The 22,178-nt window shown below is 38.2% G+C and overlaps 1 protein-coding gene across 11 annotated transcripts in view; it reads right to left on the bottom strand.

Moving 5' to 3' along the window:
- GRIK1 (glutamate ionotropic receptor kainate type subunit 1) overlaps nucleotides 1-22,178 on the bottom strand; it is a 467,817-nt gene that overhangs the window by 14,726 nt on the left and 430,913 nt on the right. For 8 of the 11 annotated variants that reach the window (XM_061419459.1, XM_061419725.1, XM_061419550.1 and 5 more), the window contains 2 exons: nucleotides 11,670-11,895; nucleotides 4,116-4,366 (listed from right to left, as the gene is read on the bottom strand). In XM_061419459.1, coding sequence (XP_061275443.1) covers nucleotides 4,116-4,366; nucleotides 11,670-11,895 — 477 coding nt within the window. Of the gene's footprint in view, nucleotides 1-2,142; nucleotides 2,809-4,115; nucleotides 4,367-11,669; nucleotides 11,896-22,178 lie in introns of those variants that run through there. The other 3 variants (XM_061419806.1, XM_061420058.1, XM_061420311.1) reach the window with 1 other exon arrangement.

Here is a 22,178-nt window from a genome sequence, read left to right as displayed (position 1 = left end):
TCAGCCATGAAAATCTAATTTGAGATTTGGCCAATGAGTCATTTTCACAAACACGCCTTTAACACAACCATATGACCTAGAAACTATACCCCTCTATTACATATAAGAAACCAAGGCTCTGAGAAATTCAGTTACTTGTCTATAGACATTCAGTATGTGGCTCCATTAGAACTTGAACCTAAGTTTGGCTGCTTTAGAAAATTCTCTTCTAAGAGACTGTTCTAAGAGTCTCTTCTAAGACTCTGGGTCATTGTCTCATGTCTATTTCAGAGTCAACTGTTAGTAAAGCTGAAATAAAATCGTGGAAAAGACAAAACTGACACTACTGTATGCTAAAACATTTTGAAACCATAAAATAATATAAAACTGTCAGAATTAGTTATGGACTTCTCCAGGCAAGAATACTGGAGTGGGTTGCCATGTCTTCTTCCAGGGGATCTTCCCGACCCAGGGATCTAACCTGTGTCTCTCATGTCTCCTACATTGGCAGATGGGTTCTTTGCCACTAGGGCTGCCTGGGAAGCTATTTACAGTGTAAAGTAGTTCATAAATATTAATTGTATCCAAACCTCTGAATCATACTTTTAAATGATACTCTGTATAAAAAGGTAAGTTTTGTTACCATTAATCCTGATCATCTATACCTCATATATAGCCCTTGAACTTTTTGAGTAGCATTTTTGGTTTATTATATATAGTCCTTGGGAAAATAAATTTATGTAATTTGTAGTTTCTATATGTAGAATCAATGAATTATGAATTATATAATGTTTATCCCAATATCTGATTTTTTTTTTTATTATGAGGATGTGAGCTCTTAGGGCAAACAGTATGTTGCTTTTACCTAAATAAATGCTAATAAATCTTAGTGTAATTTATAGATATTTTCTTAAAAGTGTATTTATTTATAGAAGAAACCAAGACTGAGAAACAATCATGGCGAGAGTCAACTTTCCTGAACATGCTTTACTAGAGAAATATAGAGTTGATTGAAGAGACTTGCGATTCAGAAATTGGAACCCATTTAAAGCTAAGCAAAGAGAAGGCAAAAAGGTACATGATTGCACAGATGGCCTATGTCTACTTCTGAGAAATATATTTTGGGGGATCACTTCAAATGTCAAAATGTAACCCCATTAAGAAGAACAAAGACAGATGGATCCGTATTGAGGGAAGATGAAAAGCATCTTCAAATCCCCTATTCATTGTGAAGAGGAACAAGCTCAGAGGGACAGCAGGCAGGTTTTGTCACAACAAATTAAGTATGTTGTTGGCTTTCTATGTCACCAAGCTCAGTTAGAGTGAAAATTACTTACAGCATTTGAATGCAGGTGGAAAATAAATTTATAGAGATTTGTAACTAATGTATAGTGGAATTTTTTTTTTCTCTATTTTCTTCTCCTTGTCCTTCTCCCTAGTATACTTGAAAGGAATTGAAAATGGCAAAGGATCCAGAGAAATGAGTGTGAAAGCAGCAAGGCTCAGAAAGATTGCTACAAAAACAAAAAATTCTATCCTAGATGAGTAGGGTGGGAATGAAATAACATCTTGTGAAAAGATGTTCATCAGTGCAAAGAAAGAGGCCGAGTGAGTGGAAAATACAAGAGGCTAGGCATCAATTTCTAGCTTAGGAATTTGCTCGGAGGTTGCAAAAAATAATCTATAGCTTGAAAAATCACAGTTCCTTGAAGACTGAACATACTATCTATCTGAACATACAGAAGACTGTCAATTTCTACAAATAAATGTTACTTGGGAGATCCCTGCTCAGGGATCATCTTTGACTATGTTATGTCTTCCTGAAAGTGAAAGTGAAGTTGCTCAGTCGTGTCTGACTCTTTGCGACTCCATGGACTGTAGCCCACCAGGCTTCTCCATCCATGGGGTTTTCCAGGCAAGAATACTGGAGTTGGTTGCCATTTCCTTCTCCAGGGGAATCTTCCCCACCCAGGGATCGAACCCAGGTCTCCCGCATTGCAGGCAGATGCTTTACCCTCTGAGCCGCCAAGGAAGCCAATGCTCTTCTCTGTGGTACCTGAGGTTTCAAGTTTAGTTTTCATTTTCTAGGCCTTTTTTTTTGTATCTTTAAAATCTAGCACATCTTTGAATCTCTGTGTTAATGATACATTTCAAATAGTAGACTCAATTTGAATTAAAAATTAACATTGTTAAGGAGTTATGAAAAGATGAGGCTTTAGATAGTTGGAAAGTGTGGCTTTACAGAGCATATGGTACTGGGAGAAAGAAAGGGGAGAAAAGTTTCACAAAGATGAAAAGACTGCCACAAAATAACAATTTGTTTTCATGCTTTGCACTGCTGAATGGCTGAACCTACTTTTGTATGAGGAAAAAGTTGTTTAATCTTAATACATGAAAATACAACTAAGATAACCATTCTCTCAATGGTATAGCAAATTGCTGTAAATGCACATATTTTGGAGTCTGTATACATCTAACATACCTCTGTTTCAACATCAAATGCACATGTGTTTCTAGTGCATTGAATTCAATGTTCAGAGTACGTGAGTTTTGCTATCTTAAACAAGGGTGGGGGTTATGGCTATTTATGTTTAGTAGACACAGATATCATCAACAACACTAATTAGCAGAAACAGTTTCTACTGACGTACACCTTCTTTCTTTTTTTTTTTTAAATGATTACACAGTGTGAATTGAGGACTGTGTCCGAATCCCTTTCTCCTCTCGAATTAATTTGCCACATTCTAAATCCGTAGATAAAGTGGTTCCAGAAGTGGAGTTGGTTGGATGGGTTTGCTTACACTGCAGTCCATAAAAGAAACAAAAAGCCTTGCATGCAAAAGAAATGAGAAAAATATAGAAAAATGAATAAATCAGAAGCAAAAAAATGAGTGTTTAAATGAAAATTTAAATCAAATGACAATTATGAGAAGCACATTAAAGCATAACATATACAAGCTTTTATTTTTCAAATTAGTTGCATAAAACAAGACACCTCAAGAGCAAATTGAAAGTTAAAACAAAGCAGATCAGTCCATTCTCCCTTTTAGTTAAGGACAGTTTTCTCTAACAAGGTCTAGGAAAGTGGTACTTAATGTTCTCACAATTGCCTTGTAATTTTGGGAAAATTTTCATGATGAAACTAGGTTATAATCAATCATTCCCATCTTTGGAGATGTTTCCACTTAAAGAGAGTGGGACTCATATGAGATTATTAATCAGAACTGGGTATATTATTTGGAAGGCCCAGAGCAAAATGGAAATGTAGAGCCCTGTGTTCTAAAGTCGTTAAGGATTTTAAGGCATTGATAGTTGAGCCTTAAATTAGCACTGTCATTAATAGTGCATAGTTTCAAAATTCCAACTATTTTTAAATTCATTGGGTACCAGATGCTCTACAATGGGCATGAGCTTTGTGTTTAGTTTATTCTCATAGGTTTCTGAAGGAATTATCTTTAATCACCATCCTCTAATTCAGAATAGAGTAAACTCTCGGTGTGATTTTTTATCAAAGCTAAAAGTAACAGGCAAAAGGGTTGACTGTTGAAATCAACCATAATCCTAATTTGGAAAAATAAAAATTTTCATATTTTATTGTCATCCTGTATTGTTCATCATTTTCTGTGAACTATTCTTTTACAAAACACACTTTGATAGAGGTAATGTGCAGTTTCAAAATATTTCCATTTATATCTTTATGTAGACTGCTTTGTATTAGTACATGTGCTCAGTACTGAAACTAAGGAGATGCTAACATTTCTCTCAAAGATTTTTTTTAATAACTTTTCTAATTTTGGATTTATTTCTTCCTTGCTCTATCTAGGGTTTCTATCTTAAGAGCAAACAACTGTTGAGGAAATTAACCAAGTTTGAAATTTTTGCACTGTCATTTCCAACAGTGCTAATTGGATTTAGTGTATAAGGTGCTTCCTTCTTCTCATTAATAAATGATGGGCCTACAGTGCCAGCAGCACCTGGCAGGGATTCAAGAGCTCTTTGCTCTAATTCAAAAGTGGCTCTTCTTGGCATCTAATTCAATAGACTATTACAAAAAGGGCAAGCATCCTTAATACCCCTAAACTTAAGACAGATAACACAAACCCCAAACTAACCCGTCTTAGAAAGAGATGACTCACCTGTTCAATATCGTTGTTCTTTCGGGATTTGTATATAAATTCTCCAATGGCTACAAATACAGAAAGGACCAGTCCAGCAGCCAGAACAATGAAGATGCCCCCAATATTTTCTACTCCCAGAGCACTGGCCTCTTTGTTGTCCTCTTCTGGACAGCCATTTCCCCGCCACCATTTTTCTTTCATCATATGCAGTTTGCCCTCTTCTTGTAATTGAAGAATAGCAATAGTAATTTTATCCCGGTAAGGAGAGCCTATAAGTGAGGACATTTGGATATTGGTTACCAAAAGGTTGAAGAAGATGCAAAGAAGGGTTATCGTCTTAGAGGTTACTTACAGGTAAATTACAGGTGTCTTAGAGTTAACTACTCACAGCTATTGGAAAAACCCCAGCCTACAAATTGGCCAACAAAGGGCATGGAAGCTCAATCCTATATTTTGAAGGATCTAAATAATTGGAAAGGACAAAGCTGACATGCTGAGATGAGCTATTACTCAGATTGTTCCTTTTAAAAAAGGAAGAGCTGAGCTGGGAATTCCATGACATCCTGCTGCTTCTCGTGAGTTTCCTATGAATCTTTATCCACATTAGAGAATTTCATCATTTCAATCCCATTTTTTCTAGGCTTTTGGATGTCTAATATTGTGACAGCCTGACTAGATGATCACCTGTGCCATTTCTTCTTCCTATGGGAGTAGCTAGACATTTCCTAGTCTCCTTTACAATGCCTTGTGGTGATTGACCAATTTCTAGCCATTGGGGGCTAAAGTGCTGCATGACTGTTTCCAGTCCTGTCTCGTTAATCCTCCCAACATGATCCTCTACTCTCTCCCTCTCTTTCCTCAAATTCTCAGCAAGGAGGAAACAATTTTAAGACACTAGGGATAGTGGAACCACTGGTTAGAAAGGGTTTGGGTCCCAGGATGACTGAATGAATCAGAATCCCTCTCTCAGTCTGCTATGGGATGATAACACAGTTAAGAAATAAGTATTTATTGCCTTGGCCACTACAGACTTGCAGAGTAATTAGTTCATACTGACTAATACACTTATTAAGATACTATTAAAAGTAGGTTTTGAATAATTCAAAGGTCTCACAAAATACAGCTAGATTTAGAAAGTTTACAAGTACTTTATTGATATTATTTATACTCTATCTTCTAGCAATGCCATTGAACTTTTAACTCTGTTATGAGTAGAGAGCATCAACACCATCTTGCTGCAGCTACAGCTTGCCCAATACTGGATCCCTATGTTAATCAGAGCAAAGGAAGAGATAAAACAAGAGTGTAAAATTTCTTTATTAAATTTCTCCTGGGTGCTAAGAGTTTTTGTAAGCTTTTTATTCTACTCAGTAAGAAAGTAGTACACTCTAGGTCTTTCTGTAAACTTTAACATTCTTCTTGGTGGAAAAAGAAAAATGAAAAAAAAAAAAAAAGAAAATGTGGTCTTTTAGAACCAGAAGAGAGCTTCAGTCAATTCAGTTCAGTCACTCAGTCGTATCCGACTCTTTGCAGCCCCATGGACTGCAGCACACCAGGCCTCCCTGTCTATCACCAACACCTGGAACTTGCTCAAACTCATTGTCCATCGACTTGGTGATGCCATTCAACCATGTCATCCTCTGTCATCCCCTTCTCCTACCCTTCTCCTCCTGCCTTCAGTCTTTCCCAGCATCAGGGTCTTTTCCAATGAGTCAGTTCTTCACATCACATGACCAAAGTATTGGAGCTTCAGCTTCAGCATCAGTCCTTCCAATGAATATTCAGGACTGATTTCCTTTAAGATTGAGTGGTTAGATCTCCTTTCAGTCCAAGGGTCTCTCAAGAGTTGTCTCCAACACCACAGTTCAAAAGCATCAATTCTTTAGCATTCAGCTTTCTTCATGGTCCAATTCTCACATTCGTACATAACTACTAGAAAAACCACAGCTTTGATTAGATGAACCTTTGTTGGCAAAGTAATGTCTCTGCTTTTTAATATGCTGTCTAGGTTGGTCATAGCTTTTCTTCCAAGGAGCAAGCATCTTAATTTCATGGCTGCAGTCACCATCTGCACTGATTTTGGAGCCCAAGAAAATAAAGTCTCTGTTTCCATTGTTTCCCCAACTGAACCATGAAATGATGGGACTAGTTGCCATGATCATAGTTTCCTGAATGTTGAGTTTTAAGTCAGCTTTTTCACTCTCCTGCTTCACCTTCATCAACAGGCTCTTCAGTTCCTCTTCACTTTCTGCCATAAGGGTGGTGTCATCTGCATATCTGAGGTTATTGATATTTCTCCTGGAAATCTTGATTCCAGCTTGTGCTTCATCCAGCCTGGCATTTCGCATGATATACTCTGCATGTAAGTTCAATGAGTAGGGTGACAATATACAGCCTTGACATACTCCTTTCCCAATTTTGAACCAGTCTGTTGTTCCATGCCAGGTTCTAACTATTGGTTCTTGACCTGCATACAGGTTTCTCAGGAGGCAGGTAAGTTGGTCTGGTATTCCCATCTCAGAATTTTCCACAGTTTGTTGTGATCCACACAGTCAAAGGCTTTGGCATAGTCAATAAAGCAGAAGTAGGTGTTTTTCTGGAACTCTCTTGTTTTATCTATGATTCAACAGATGTTGGCAATTTGATCTCTGGTTCCTCTACCTTTTCTAAATCCAGCTTGAACAACTGGAAGTTCTTAGTTCACATACTGTTGAAGCCTGCCTTGGAGAATTTTGAGCATTACTTGGCTAGTGTGTGAGATGAGTGCAATTGTGTGGTAGTTTGAACATTCTTTGGCATTGCATTTTTTTGGGATTGGAAGAAGAGATCTTAGGATCCATATTATCCAATCCACTTATTTTTAGAACTGAAGAAAATTAGGATGTGAAAATATGGGTGAAAATAATAGCTACTGGCAGAGTCAGAACTTCACTCAATTCTCCCGACTCTTTCTTAGCATTGTATTCATTCACGCTTCTCCCTCCAGCACCCTATCCCATGTTATCTACCCTTCTCTCACATGTATCTTATGTTTTAAGGCATGGTTAAAAAAGCAGAAGATTAATATTGTGGCATTTATCATTTTTTTCCCATCCCTCCCAAGACTTCCTACAGTCATTGTCAGTACCTCAAAATCAAGTTTAAAAGAAAATCAAAATGTAGAGAAGGATAAAAATTATATGATATCCTTTATATATATAATCTAAAAAGAAATGATATAATTGAACTGACTTACAAACAGAAAGAGACTCACAGGCTTAGAGAATGAACTTATGATTGCCAAGGGGGAAGGATGGTGGGAAGCAGTAGTTAGGGAATTTAGGATGGTCGTGTACACACTGCTGTATTTAAAATGGACAACCAAAAGGACCTACTGAATAGCACAGGGAACTCTGCTCAATGTTATGTAGCAGTCTGGATGGGAGAGAAGTTTGGGGGAGAATGGATGCATATATATGTATGGCTGAGTCCCTTCACTGTTCACCTGAAGATATCACAAATTGTTAATCAGCTATACTCCAATACGAAAGTAAAAGTTTTAAGCAAATGTTAAAAAAAGATCAAAATGTTTTGGAGTTAGATTGTGGCTTGTCAGTTGCTGCTGCTGCTGCTAAGTTGCTTCAGCCATGTCCGACTCTATGCGACCCCATAGACGGTAGCCCACCAGGCTCCCCCATCCCTGGGATACTCCAGGCGAGAACATTGGAGTGGGTTGCCATTTCCTTCTCCAATGCATGAAAGTGAAAAGTGAAAGTGAAGTTGCTCAGTTGCTTAGCGACCCCATGGACTGCAGCCCACCAGGCTCCTCTGCCCATGGGATTTTCCAGGCAAGAATACTGGAGTGGGTTGCCATTGCCTTCTCTGGGCTTGTCAGTTAAGAGTGTGGATTTCTTGTGAGAAAATGACTCACAAAATCCAAATTAAGATATTGGCTGCTTGTTTAAACACCTCCAGAATGATGGTTAGTGTCAAAATTAGCACATTTAACATACTTATAGTATGTGAGCAATTAAGTGAATCATGAGAGTACTTGAATGTACAGAAAGGTGCTTTGAAGAATGTGAGAATGATCCTAGGGTAACAATTGCAGCAGTAATCATGCTAGTATACACAGTGGGCACTCAGTAAACATTGACTGATGCTCTCCTTCTGCCTTCAGGCTGCATGGTACCTAAAACAACTCAGACAGATGAGATCGGGTCTCTGTTTAAAGTTGGTCTCCAAGGAAGGTCATTTCCAGCTTCCTAGTAAACTGTTTTAGCCTTAACTGCTCTCATTCTCTTCAAGTTTTATTTTAAATCCCTCAGGAGGAACGTTTCCAGAGCCCTGTCCTGAGAGCCTGTAAGAAACAAAGTTTTCAATTTTGTGTCATGACTGAGCTGATTTTGCCCATCGTTGACTATGAGAAGGAACTTGGAGCCTTGAGGGAGCCAGCCAGGGCAAGACCAGAAGTATGTGGGAATTTTTTATATTTGAATATATTTTAGCTTCAGTTGTTGTTGCTTACATGGACTGAATGACATTGGAAGTGATTTATGACAAGTCACTTGAAAAAAATATATATGTACACACATGAATCTTCCTGAATAGCAAACTGATCTTTCTTAAAAAGTCAATTCATCATAGAAGAACATCTCACAAATTTATCCAACAGCTGTATTCCCAATGGATACATTCTCTCTGAGGTCTGCCATCTGTTCCAATTATTCCCTCATTGTTTTTGTTTTAAAAGCATGACAGGTTTATAACCACTATGAAAAATTCCTGGTGTGTATTTTTTTTTCATGTAGGGAGGGGGAAAAACTCTTCAATTTTGGAATCCGTATGTCCGACCCTGCATGATGTTGGCAAAAGTTAGACTAAATCGGAACATTTAAATCTCTTTATATCATATTATATAAAATACAGTGATAATTATCACAGGGTCAGCCTCCTTCACATGGAGGCATGGTCATTTTCAAAATGCTACATTGGATTCCCTGGTGGTCAGTGGGTAAGAATCCACCTTCCCATGCAGGGGACATGGGTTTGATCCCTGTGTGCTCAGTCGTGTCCAACTCTTTGTGACCCCATGGAATGTAGCCTGCCAGGCTCCTCTGTCCATGGAATTCTCCAGGCAAGAATACTGAGGTGGGTAAGCTGCTCCCTCCTTTGGGATCTTCCTGACCCGGAATCGAACACAGGTCTCCTGCAGTGATGGAGGAGATATATATTATATATATTATTATATATAATAACATCTAGCTTCTTCCACCCCATTATCTAAAATGAAGTGACAAGGCTTAGTTAGAGAGATGAGATATCGCTTTTCAAATCAAAAAGAAGCATAGTATCCTTTTAGTTAATGTCTCACTATCCCACTGAGTCCCCTGAAGAGCACAGTTTAAGGAGAGGTAACCACTTGGGAAAAAGTGTTCACTTCACTTGAATATTGGTATTTTCATCAGGAAAAGTTATTATAAATAAAGGGGCAATAAGGTAGTCACATGTTCCCTATCTCAGTCATTCTGCTGATTTATTTAAAGGACATACATAACAACAACAATAATATAGTTAATGTCTTTACTGCATGTATTTCTAGCACCAGATGTATTGCATGGAATCAAATTGGTTATGTATTGACAGTAAAAGGTGAAGACCTTTATCTGGTTAATCAAGTTAGTATAGATCAAAAACTGAATACAGGCTACTTAATCTTTTTGAAAAAATAAATTTGCTGCCAATTTAAAGCATTGCCTAAATGCTTTAAAGTTCACCTAAATGCAGGAAAGTTCACCTAAAATCTGTTTGTTTGTGTTCTTTTCATGAGAAATAGAAGATTTAACAATGTTGTGCCTGAATTCCCACAACCAACTGACCTGAAAGGCAGCTGACCCCTTTATGAGTCATGTAGTCTCTAATTCTTCATGGTTGCTACCGTTCCCTATTGCTTCTTTACACAAAGCTTTATTCAATTATGTCTGCTTGATCTCTGTAAGCACCTGAATTTCTGATCCCTGTATAGTGTTGAGGGAACCACAGAATCCTTTTCGAAAGAGAAAAATAATAATCAACCTTGGGTCTTTAATTATCTGATGTAACTGTAACTTATGATTTCCTATTGGACTAACCCAGTGGTCTAAGATGGCCTCTAATTCCTCCTCTTTGGAATGCTTATCAGAAAATTGCTGCTGACTCATGTGAGCAGAACAGATTGCCACCATACCAGAACCTTACACAATTCAGTTTCTGTAGTGAGGGAAATGGAGTTTTCGATAGGGAAGTCATTGGCCCTTGAATACAGAATATAGTTCTGGATCTCAGACATGCAAGAAGACCTAGCTGTGTGGGTCTGTATGCCTACAAGGTAATAATAACCTTAGACTGTGAAGTGGTACAAAATCAAGGGCAGGACTATTTGGCAAATAGATGGGGAAAAAGTGGAAACAGTGACAGATTTTATTTTCTTGGGCTCCAAAATCACTGTGGATGGTGACTGCAGCCAGAAAATTTAAAAGACATTTGCTTCTTGGAACGAAAGCTATGACAAACCTAGAGAGCATCTTAAAAACAGGGATATCACTTTGCCAAAAAAAGTCCACATAGTCAGAGCTGTGGTTTTTCCAGTAGTAATCTATGAATGTGAGAGTTGGACCATGAAGAAGGCTGAGCACTGAAGAAATGATGCTTTTGAACTGTGGTGCTGGTGAAGAGTCCCTTGGACAGCAAGGAGATCCAACCAGTCAGTCCTAAAGGAAATCAACCCTGAATATTCATTGGAAGGACTGATGATGAATCTGAAGCTTCAGTACTCTGGCTATCTGATATGAAGAAATGATTCACTGGAAAAGATCTGAATGCTGGGAAAGATTGAGGGCAGAAGGAGAAGGGGGCAACAGAGGATGAAATGGTTGGATGGTCTCACCGACTCATGGACAAACTCATAGACATGAGTTTGAGCAAACTCTGGGAGACAGGGAAAGACAGGGGAGCCTGGCATGCTCCGGTCCATGGGGTGGCAAAGAGTTGGACACAACTTAGCGACTGAACAACAAGGACTGTTTGGAGATTTTAGATAGTTATTAATGACTGAATCCGGCATATTGTCTGAGCAAATTATAATTTAATCTTTTCCTTTTTCCTTTTGATAGATACAGTTTTGTTTTCTACTTACATGGAACACTAGCTCTTTAATTTTGTCATCTAATATGCTTAGTTAATTTTGCTGTGTTCTAGTAAAATTTACTATAGAAAGACTATATAGGCATGTATTGGAGAACATAATGTGAGGAGTGTTAATTTGGAAGATATTGTTAAACAATATTTGGGGTAAAATAATAAAATCTATGACCTCAAACATATATGCAGTGGCAGAACTTGAAAGAAATAATGAGTTGAAAGTTTATTAGATTGAAGATCCTAGACTCTTTAATTCGAACGTGTCTATGATCTGTATGGGCATTTCCCTTTTAATTAGTCCATGGAAGGCACTGTAGACTTTCTCAGAATGTGGGATAGATATGTTTGAGTCCATTCCCTTCTATACTTTGTAATTAACATTTGCCATCTTGGATACTGCCTTGCCTTTCTTACCAATAGGCGTTCCCACTCCATAACCTTTGGAGTCAATGAGGCCCCCGATCTGGGTGAGGTTGCAGTTTCTCTGCGTCACATACTCGATGCTGGTGGACTCCATCAGCAGGGCATAGTCAGTTGTGAGCACTCGATGGATCCCCTCATCACTGTTTTTGACCAGGGCAGTCTGCTGCCTGCTACTCATGAAAGCCCACATCTTCTCATAGGTGGATATCTTCGATTTCTGCAGGGAAACAAACACACCCGCCAGCAGAGAGTGCTGAGAAAATAGGCCCTGAAGCTATTCAAAAGCCCAGGGATTCAAACTGTGTAGGGAGGATTCTTTTTCTTTAGGTAGGAAACTAATATTGATGATCCTGGGACTTTAGTTTGGTAGTTGTCAAGGAAAAACCCTTGGGGGCGCTGAGGCAGCTATGGAGAAAAAAAGAGATCCTGCCCCATAGATGTAAGACATTGCCTTTTGCTGATTTCAGAATGGAAGAGACAACATTGGTATCAATGACAGCATTTGCCCAGTGAACTCTGGCCACTTAAGAAGACGACTTCAAGGCCCCATGGGCCAAGGGGTGACTAGATCACCCCAGGACTCTATTCATTAATTCCATTGCCTTCAACTACTTAACTTCAGTAGGCATTGTTTTACTGTTCTGGTATGTAACATTTCTTTGCAGGGACAGCCTTGGGATACATCCCAGAGTTTCTCTGCTTTATTTATGAAAGAACTGCTGATTATTCTTATCTTCTCTAGAAAAATTAGAGCAAATGCTCTTTCAAACTGAAATTCAGATCAGAAAACTCTTCTTATTGTCTTCTTATATGCCTTTTTTGTATATACTTAGTTTTAAATTCCAGTTGTGGTTTAGATAATGAGGACTAAATTTTCATTTGAAAGTGTTGCATGATTTTGTTTACATTTTGTTTTGTAATTTCCATATTGTTTCAATTTTTTTTCTGTATTTGTCTTCATTTGCATCAGCACTTCCCTCTATTAATTTGAAAGATGAAAGACACTAGGGGAATTACTGATAATTTCGAGCTATCTCTAGCTCACACATTGTATATGGTACACACACACACACACACACACTCACACACACACGAGAGCTTCCTTGGTAGGCACAGGGCTTATCATCTTACCATCTCAGGGGTGTAAGATGATTTAAAACATGATTTGTGGTCGTAAGCAATGAATGAAATACCTGTGAATTCAACGCTAGCGTGGTTACTCGTGTTCAAGTGTTCCTGGGGGCTCACTCAATTCCTAAATCTATTTAAGACCTGGGTTACTGCTGTCAGCTTTATGAGTTGAGGGAGGCCAGATGGCTTTATTTTGGGTTGTTAAACATTTGAAGAGCCCCTTGAGAAAAGTCTCCTGAGACAAATAGCAATTCAATAAACAGTACCTTCTAGATACTGGTGTGTTATGGAAACCATTTTGTCATGATCAGGCCTGTGTGAATTATTCCTCACTCTCAGAGATATCTGAAAGTTGGGGTTCATGTAACCATGAAAAAGTGTTTTTTTGAGGTTGGGGTCAATGCCTAATTTGTTGGGTAATTTTAGCCTAGAAGAGTCTGATAATGCAAAATTTATAATAAAGAGCTACTTGTGTAAGTGCAAAGAGGTCAGTCTGTCTTTTGGCAGTGAATATACTGCTGGGAAAATTATTCCTCCATCACGAAACTTCCTTAAGGGAAATTTTTTTTTTTAGAATTATGAAATTTTAAAGTTGTCAAGAGACTTTAGAAACTGGTCCATTCAAACTCCTGTTTTCACAGAGGAGGAAATTTTGGTACAGAAGCTTTGGAGACTTCATGAAAGTCACAAAACTGGTTAATATGTACCATAGGTAACACTGGACCTCAGTTTTAGATTAGTCACTCAGTTACGTCCAATTCCTTGGTCTTGTGGACTATACACCACCAGGCTCCTCTGTCCATGGGATTCTCCAGGCAAGAATACTGGAGTGTGTTGCCACTCCTTTCACTAGGGGATCTTCCTGACCCAGGGACCGAACCTGAGTCTCTGCATTGCAAGCAGATTCTTTACCATCTGAGCCACCAGAGAAGCCTCAGAGTTCAATCCCCTGCAATCTAATCAATTAATTAATGACCTTCAGCTATTAATATAATTAATGTAATTAATGACCAATAAGCATGGTCTTTCCATGCTTATTTTGGGTAGGTGAATGTCAATCTTGCTAAATTCTTCTGAGAATGATTTTCACCTTATGATCTACCTGTGACACTATAGCATATATTCATGAACTCGAATTATGCCCTGAGGTTATTTGCGATTTGGTATCATGTTAATGCAAACTAGGAGTTAGCCCCATACAAAAAATCCATGAAACATCTATTTTTCCATTATATTTAAATTTTATTAAAGATAAATACTGTAAATAGGTAGAAAATTGGATTTTTTTGTGTGTGGTCTATGGAAGCTAGAGGGCTTTCCAGGTGGAGCTGAGTGGTAAAGAACCTTCCTAACAATGCAGGAGACCTAAGAGACTTAGATTTGATCCCTAGGTCGAGAATATCCCCTGGAGAAGGGCATGGCAACCCACTCCAATATTCTTGCCTGGAGAATCCCATGGAAAGAGGAGCCTGAAGGGCTACAGTCCATAGAGTTGCAGAGTCAGACATGACTGAAGCGACTTAGCTTGCATGCATGGAAGCTGAGGACAAGATGAAGTAAAAGATCAATTCATTCATGAGAAATAGACCACCTGGGGAGGAATCCTTCTTGGAATTTATGTACTGAAGGACATGGAAAAAGATGAGAAGATTCACCTGAAAACCTATACACTTGTTATTGATCCCAATCAAGTGTGGTTCTCAAATCATCTGCAGTGAAGGACTGTCTATGCTTTCATTCCCAGGCAGACCTATCTGGGGTCCTACTGTGTTATGGTAGGTAGGGATTCATATCACTCATACCAGGTGTGGCTCACCAGATTAAATTTTGACAGACTTCAAAGTGGTCTACATTCAAGAAGTATCCATTAATCGAGCTACAGCACTTCTAAACTCTTGTTCTCATTTTATTTTTTAATCTTATTGCAGGTTGGTAACACAATGTTCCCTGAATCAACACGTGTCATATCATACTTTGATTAGCATGGCTCTGTAGAGCTGATGGGACTTCCCTGGTGGCTCAGTGGTAAAGAATCCACCTGCCAATGCAGGAGACATGAGTTGGATCCCTAGGTTGGGAAGATGCCCTGGAGAAGGAAATGGCAATCCACTCCAGTATTCTTGCCTAGGAAATCCCATGGGCAGAGGAGTCTAAAGGGCTATACTCCATGGGGTCACAAAGAGTTGAACACAACCTACTAATGGAACAATAACAACATATATAGCTGAAGGTCATTAATTAATTCAGGGTCATGAATCATGACCCTTAAGGTCATGGTCATATTTACATCTTCCTTTTTGGAGTAGAAGGTTGATCTTGGCTTGAGTTCCCTGAGGTGCTAGAAGGGAAATCTAGCTGGCATGGAGTGTGACTCACTGAGGGCAGAAATTTTCCTTGGTAAGAAAATGGTTACTTGGTGGAGGACTTGGTCAAGTAGAAGGCATATAGGGAGCATTCTAAATTTCTCTGGTCCCCTCCTGCTATGTTTACTCTAGCCTAATAGTGGAAAATATAATCGGTCAGAGAATAGCACCCTTCTGATTTCATTTAAAGTTTTCTTTCCTCTTTTAGAAAGTTGTGGGAGTGCCTTCTATTCTACATTTGAAAAACTGGGGAGCTTAGATAGAAAGACCCAGAATGTGGCCAAGAAATAACCTTTTTAGCAGTTAAAACTATCTGCAGATGGCTTGAGCACCTTAGGATATAGTGCATTTTCTACCACTGGGAACTTACAAGGATAATTTCACTGTTGGACAAGTTTCACTTAAGGATCCTTCAACTCCTAGGTTCTACTCTTCAGAACAGCCTTTTCACATTACTTATGCAGGTCCTAACTTCAACAACAGTGAAGTGACACCCAGGTGTCATGTTGATTAAAGAGCCAATACACAGTGAAGGTCTTTTTCCCCCTTATTTTTGAATTCCATCCTCTGTTATACTATGTTTTGCAATATTTATTTTGTTTGGTCAGAAAGTACTATTTTAAGAGTAATTAAATTAAGTTTATTTTTTTAATAGAAACTTTTTAAGACACAAATCTTAATAATTCTTAAAAATAAAAGCATGCTTTATGGAACATTGTCATAAATATTAAAAGACCAAGCAAATTGTTTGAATAACAGTTTGGATGTTTCTGCACTGCTAAATCTTCTACAGTCTCAGCCTGCTAAATTGCTCTAAATAATATATGTTTAAAAAGAAGAAATAGTGATTGCATTTTATTTCATTGAATATGTCAAAGGTTAATTAGAAGATTTGTAAAGTACTCTGAGCTTATCAAAAATCACTAAAACTGAAAAGTTCTCATTTATCAAATCTGAAATTCTTTAGTTTTTTTTTTTTTTTAATCTTACAGGGGTTAAATCAAGGTTTAAATACATTTATTTTGTCTAGTTAAACCTGATTATATGGCTATTCTGATGCTGCTGAAAGGCTGTTGGCAAAGAATAAGTGTTTTTTTTCATCTAAAATTTGTTATAAGGGAGTATAACTATATCACCATTTGATGACTTGTTTATTTCTCTTTTTCCTCTCATAATTCTTGCAAGTTAAACACTCAATGGGAAATGATTTTACAATTGGTCTCTGTACACTTAAAAACTGCTTATTGAAAATAGTAATAATAACCAGCACATGCAGTGTTTACCGTGTGCCCACAATGATTCAAGCACTTTGCATTATTAATCCATTTAATCGTCACAGTGTTCATATGAGAAAGATAGCATTATTATTTCTCCTTTACAGATGAGGAAACAGAATGCCACATACAGAAACGAGAAACTAGGACCCGGCCCTAGCAATCTGGCTCTAGGGTATGTGGTCTTAACTCATAGGGAATCAACCATTTGTTTTAACACACAGACCATCACAATTATGACTTGGCTGACATTTTAACAGCATTAACACATTTTCTAAAAAAAATAATTGCAGTAAAAAGCTGTGGCATCTTTCTATTATAACTAGCGCTGCTGTAATTCTTGTAGCCATCACACAATTCATGGAAACAATTTACGTGAATTTAGACAGCTTATATTTGTTTAGACAACAACAACAGAAAATTAGTGTTTTGGGAACTGCAACAGTTGTAACCTGAAAAGAAATGTAGGTATTGTTTATATTTTTTCTTTTAACAGCATTTTCTATTTCATATAGTTTCATTGGTTTCAGTTGCAGCGTTTTTACTATAATAACAGGTAAAATATGTGTGAATTGTGGAGTGTAATACGATCCTAGACTGATAGTATGTGCATTTTATAGACCTAGCCCTCTAATATTTTATTTTTACTGAAATACACATTATCACATTATTTCTTCAACCAGGTTATAGGACTTCTACAGTAAAGATGTGTAATCCCATTATTCAGTAGAATGAATAACTGCGATTCTACTTCAGGCCAACACATATAAAGATTATATATATACATACACCTATTTATACACTTATTTTTACATATATCCATGACCCCACACAAATACACTAAGGGTTGATTATTGATATTTGATTTTTGTTATCTTGTAAACAAATGGTCTTATAAATATGGTAAATACATACTTATAGAACAAATAAAATACCAAAGACAATTACATTTCAAAATGTCATCTCCAACTTACTTAACATTGATTTAAAAAAAAGAAATGGGACTTCCCTGGTGGTACAGTGGAAAAGAATCCACTCCCCAGTGAAGGGGACACAGGTTCGATTTCTGGTCCAGGAGAATCCCACATTCTGTAGAGCAGCTAAGCCTACGCGGCACAACCACCGAGCCTGTGCTCTAGAGCCAGTGCTCTGCAACAGGAGAAGCCACTTGCACCATGAGAAGCAATGAGAAGCCCATGCACCACAGGTGGGGAGTAGTCTCCGCTCACTGCAACTAGGGGAAACCCACGCAGCAACAAAGACCCAGTGCAACCGCAAATAAATAATAAAATTAAAAAAATTAAAAAACCTTAAAAATCAATCAAAGACACAGAAATTAGCCACGCAGGCATCCAAACTTGTAAAACAGATACATCAGAGGTGAACAGTTGCCTTAAAAGCGATCATTTCCCTTAACACACGATTGAAGCGAAGTGAAAATTTCTCAGTCACCTCCACCTCTTTGGGACCCCATGGACTGTAGTCCACTAGGCTCCTTTTTCCATGGAATTCTCCAGGCAAGAATACTGGAGTGGGCAACCTTTCCCTTCTCCAGGGGACCTTCCGGACCCAGGGATTGAACTTTGGTCTCTCGCATTGCAGGCAGATTCTTTACCATCTGAGCCACTAGGGAAGCTTAACACATGGTTAGATATATTATTTCACTAAATAATAAGTTATCCTGGATTTTTAAAAATGTGATTTAATTTACAAAAGTCATTTTGAAGAAAGCATTCTCAGATGAAAGCATTTATACTATAGCGAGGGGCCTCTATCTTTCAAATGTATTAATATATAATATGATCATCCCAGTTGATTATGCTCTTACCTTGAATTGACAGAAAGTTATGACATTTGCAGAATCTCCTAGGTTTTTAAAAATTCATGTGTTCCCTTTAACAATTTCCCTCAGTGGGATTTAAACACCTTTGCTAAAACATTTTTCATGTTTTTCTCCTGTCCAGAATTAAAGATTGGTCCCTTACAGGCAATGTATCAGGCACTGAAACAGGTTAACTTTAATTGACCTCATGGATTTCTCCCTAAGCAATACATTTTTAAACTATAGGTACTTGGCAGTTTGAACATTGATGGCAGGATTGGCTGGACCTTTCAAACAAGAGCTAATAGCTCCTATGTGAAGAGTTCCTTCCTCTGCAGACAAGTTTGTGAAATGTCTTTCATTTTGTGCTTCGTTACATGACTATTTCTGTCTGAAACCTGTCTGCCCATAATGCCTCATTGCTTCAGAGGCACTGGTGCAGCAACTTTCTTGAAATATCTTTTGAGTTAATGAAAGCACCTAGCTACTCTCTGGAAGGAGATTATAAAGGTTAGAGACTCCCTTATTCCCACAGCAGGTCCAAAGTCCCCAGACCATGAAAGCCAGCAATGACAAACCTGTTACGATTTTTTAAAAATCTATTTTATTCAAGTCATTTTAGACTGCACCACGATCTAATCTATGTAATCCTCTGACTTGGGTCTGAGATGATTTTTACAAGGCTAGCTTCAACTGAGAGTCATTTTTCACATGAGTATTTTCTATTCTGGGTTCACAAGGACTTTTACTATGTTCACACCACTTCCTGTCTGCATAAGGCATGCTACTTAATCACATGCTGTATTGTATTTAACAGGTCTGTGTCCATCTTGTCTCTTTATTGCTATTCAGGTCTTTAAGCCTTGAGCAAAATTTTATATCCTCCCTTTCCTATCTCTTACAGTACCCACTTTAAGTACTGGTCAAAGTGGAGATCCTGGAAAAATATCTAAGTTGAACTGAATTGAGTTGAACTGCCTCATCCTTCTTCTCAGCTGAATTCTAAGGGCAGCCTCACCATCTGCTGCTTATCTACCATCTGGAAGTGGTTCTTCTGCAAATGCCTGTATGTGCTCAGCAAAGCTTCCAAGGACTAAGTTTTTCATCTGACTTGGCCTCTGAAAGTCTTTGAGATTTGGGCACTGGCACTCTCTGGAATTTTTCTGTCCAATACCAGAAGCCACACTGCCTAGGGATCGCTGACGGTTAGGAATCTGAGCAAAGACCAAACAAGAGAGTTGTTTTTTTTTTTTAATTCAGAAAGTTGAAAAAGTAGGACTAATAGCTAGGAATAAGTATTGCTAATGGTGATGATGTTGTAAGTGATAATTATAATAATTTTTAGCATTTTTCTTTTTTTTATTTAACAGTTTTCATGTTTATAATTTGCCAATTAGTATTACAAGCACACTACCTCTATTAAGTTATGTATTTCTTAAAATAACATTTCAAGGTACAGAGGATTTAATAACTTACCAAGGTCTATATAGCTAATAGGGCTTCCCCGGTGACTCAGCAGTGACTGAGTAGTAAAGAATCTGCCTGCAATGCAGGAGACGCAGGTTCTATTCCTGGGTCAGGAAGATTCCCTAGAGGAGGGCATGGCAACCCATTCTAGTACTGTCTGGAGAATCCCATGGTCAGAGGAGCCTGGCGGGCTACAATCCATAGGGTCACAAAGATTTGGACATGACTGAAGCCACTGGGCACGTATGCACGCATACAGCTAGTAAGCAGTAATATCAGAATTTGAACCCAGGCTATCTGGCTCTAGAACAAAGCTTTCCTCTAAGTTTTAATTTTGTACTAGTTATATCTCCTGAAAAGACTGGCTGGGATCCCTAATCTCTGAACGATGAACCCAAATCAGTATTCTTGGATGATAGTTTGCAAGAGGCATTTAGAAAAACCCTTGTTTTAGGCCTTAAATGATTCTTCAACTTTTAACATGAGAGTCATTTCTTCATCTAGGAGAAAGATATGAGTTGCTAAACTGTTCACTGTGAGACCAAAGTTTGGGCTATTCCATTTGTCCAAAGGTAACTAATGGAATTAATAATTACAAGGAGAGAAAGTAATTTTTCACACGTCCTACTTTTTACGAGACATGGAGAAGATTTGTACTGTAGTGCTCTAACATAAAAGGAGAAGTTGTATTTGGGTGCCACTGCTCTCAACATTGTGTATAAGAGAGGAAATGGCCTTAGGAAATCTGGTCTCAAGTTATGTCCATAGATCTTGAACTGACCACTCTTTTTACCTCCTCAGATGCTGGGTTGGCCTCAGACAGTGGGGAAGGCAGGAAAGTCTATCATTCAGGATTTTGAAACAATTGAAAGGACCAAGCAATTCAACAATATAATTAGTATCATATTAATTATATTGAGAAATATATATTATTTTGAGAAATATATGTTATTATATATTATATTGAGAATTATATTGAGAAACCAGTATAATTAATATCATATTATCGATTAGTATTCTCTCTCGAGTAGAAAATAACAAAAGAATCTGTTTAAAAAGTTTTCTTATATGAAGTCTCTTAAAGTTCTGAATTATTAACAAACTGATTTATAAAAAGATTCCATTTAAAAATTGATAGATAGCCCAACAAGGACAAATAAAAGGTCTCCTTACACTTGAAGAATCTCCTAAAAATCTTAAACAGTCCCTGGACAGTTGATAAAACACTCTGCCTTTCTTTAACTTTGACCTGGTAATTGGTCTCGTGGTGACTGACACCCTGTCATCAAATAGGCATTATATCATCCACAGTGCTAAGGTCTTTAAGACTCAGGTGCAGATGACAGGTGCAGAAGAGGAAGTATAATATTTAATAAGCATCATTAACTAAATGCCCTTGGTCACAAAACTTAAAATTGTTCTTTACTTTAATAGGCATTAGCATATAGGTATCTTGAGGTGTCCATCTATAAAACTTTGTGAATATACATGTATTTGAATTTATGATTTAACCCCAGTTCTTTGTGTAAATACAGCCTCTGGTGATCACTGTGATTGTTCCACATACAAATGGCTCTGTGAAGGAAAACTATTTTGGCTTCCCTGGTCTTAGACAAGTCATACCGTGACCCAGCACTTGATTAATAAATGTCAATTTATTCCCTCAGCCTTGTCTGAATTCAGATGATGAATAGTGAAAGCTCATCTGAGCTATTTTTAAAAAATAGCCTTTTTTCACATTGAAAATCAAATATCCCAAATCTGAAATATAAGGCCAGGTTGTCTACAAGAATAGCAGTCTAGATTTAAAAAAAAAAAAAGTCAATGACTTTGGATGGAAATTTTAGTGAGCAACTTCTGGTCACACTTTTCAAGCAGTGTGTGTATGTGTGTGTGTGGTATGTGTGTGTGCTCAGTTGTGTTCTACTCATTGCAACCCCATGAACCATAGTCTCTCAGGCTCCTCTGTCCAGGGGATTTACCAGGCTAGAATACTGGCTGCTGCTGCTGCTGCTAAGTCGCTTCAGTCGTGTCCGACTCTGTGCGACCCCATAGACGGCAGCCCATCAGGCTCCTCCATTCCTGGGATTCTCCAGGCAAGAACACTGGAGTGGGTTGCCATTTCCTTCTCCAATGCATGAAAGTGGAAAGTGAAAGGGAAGTCACTCAGTCGTGTCCGACTCTTATCGACCCCACGGACTGCAGCCTACCAGGCTCCTCCGTCCATGGGAGTTTCCAGGTAAGAGTTCTGGAGTGGGTTGCCAGTGCCTTCTCCACTAGAATACTGGAGTGGTTGCCATTTCCTTCTCCAGGGGATCTTCCTGACCCAGGGATCAAACCTGCATTTCCTGAATTGGCAGGCAGATTCTTCACTGCTGGTGCCACCTGGGAAGCCCTTTTCCAGCAGAACCTCTACTAAAAGCATCTCCTGCTTGTGTCCTAG

Source organism: Bos javanicus, chromosome 1 (assembly GCF_032452875.1).
Source record: "Bos javanicus breed banteng chromosome 1, ARS-OSU_banteng_1.0, whole genome shotgun sequence".
Classification (NCBI taxonomy): Eukaryota; Metazoa; Chordata; class Mammalia; order Artiodactyla; family Bovidae; genus Bos; species Bos javanicus.
This window is presented reverse-complemented; position numbering and strand designations above follow the sequence as displayed.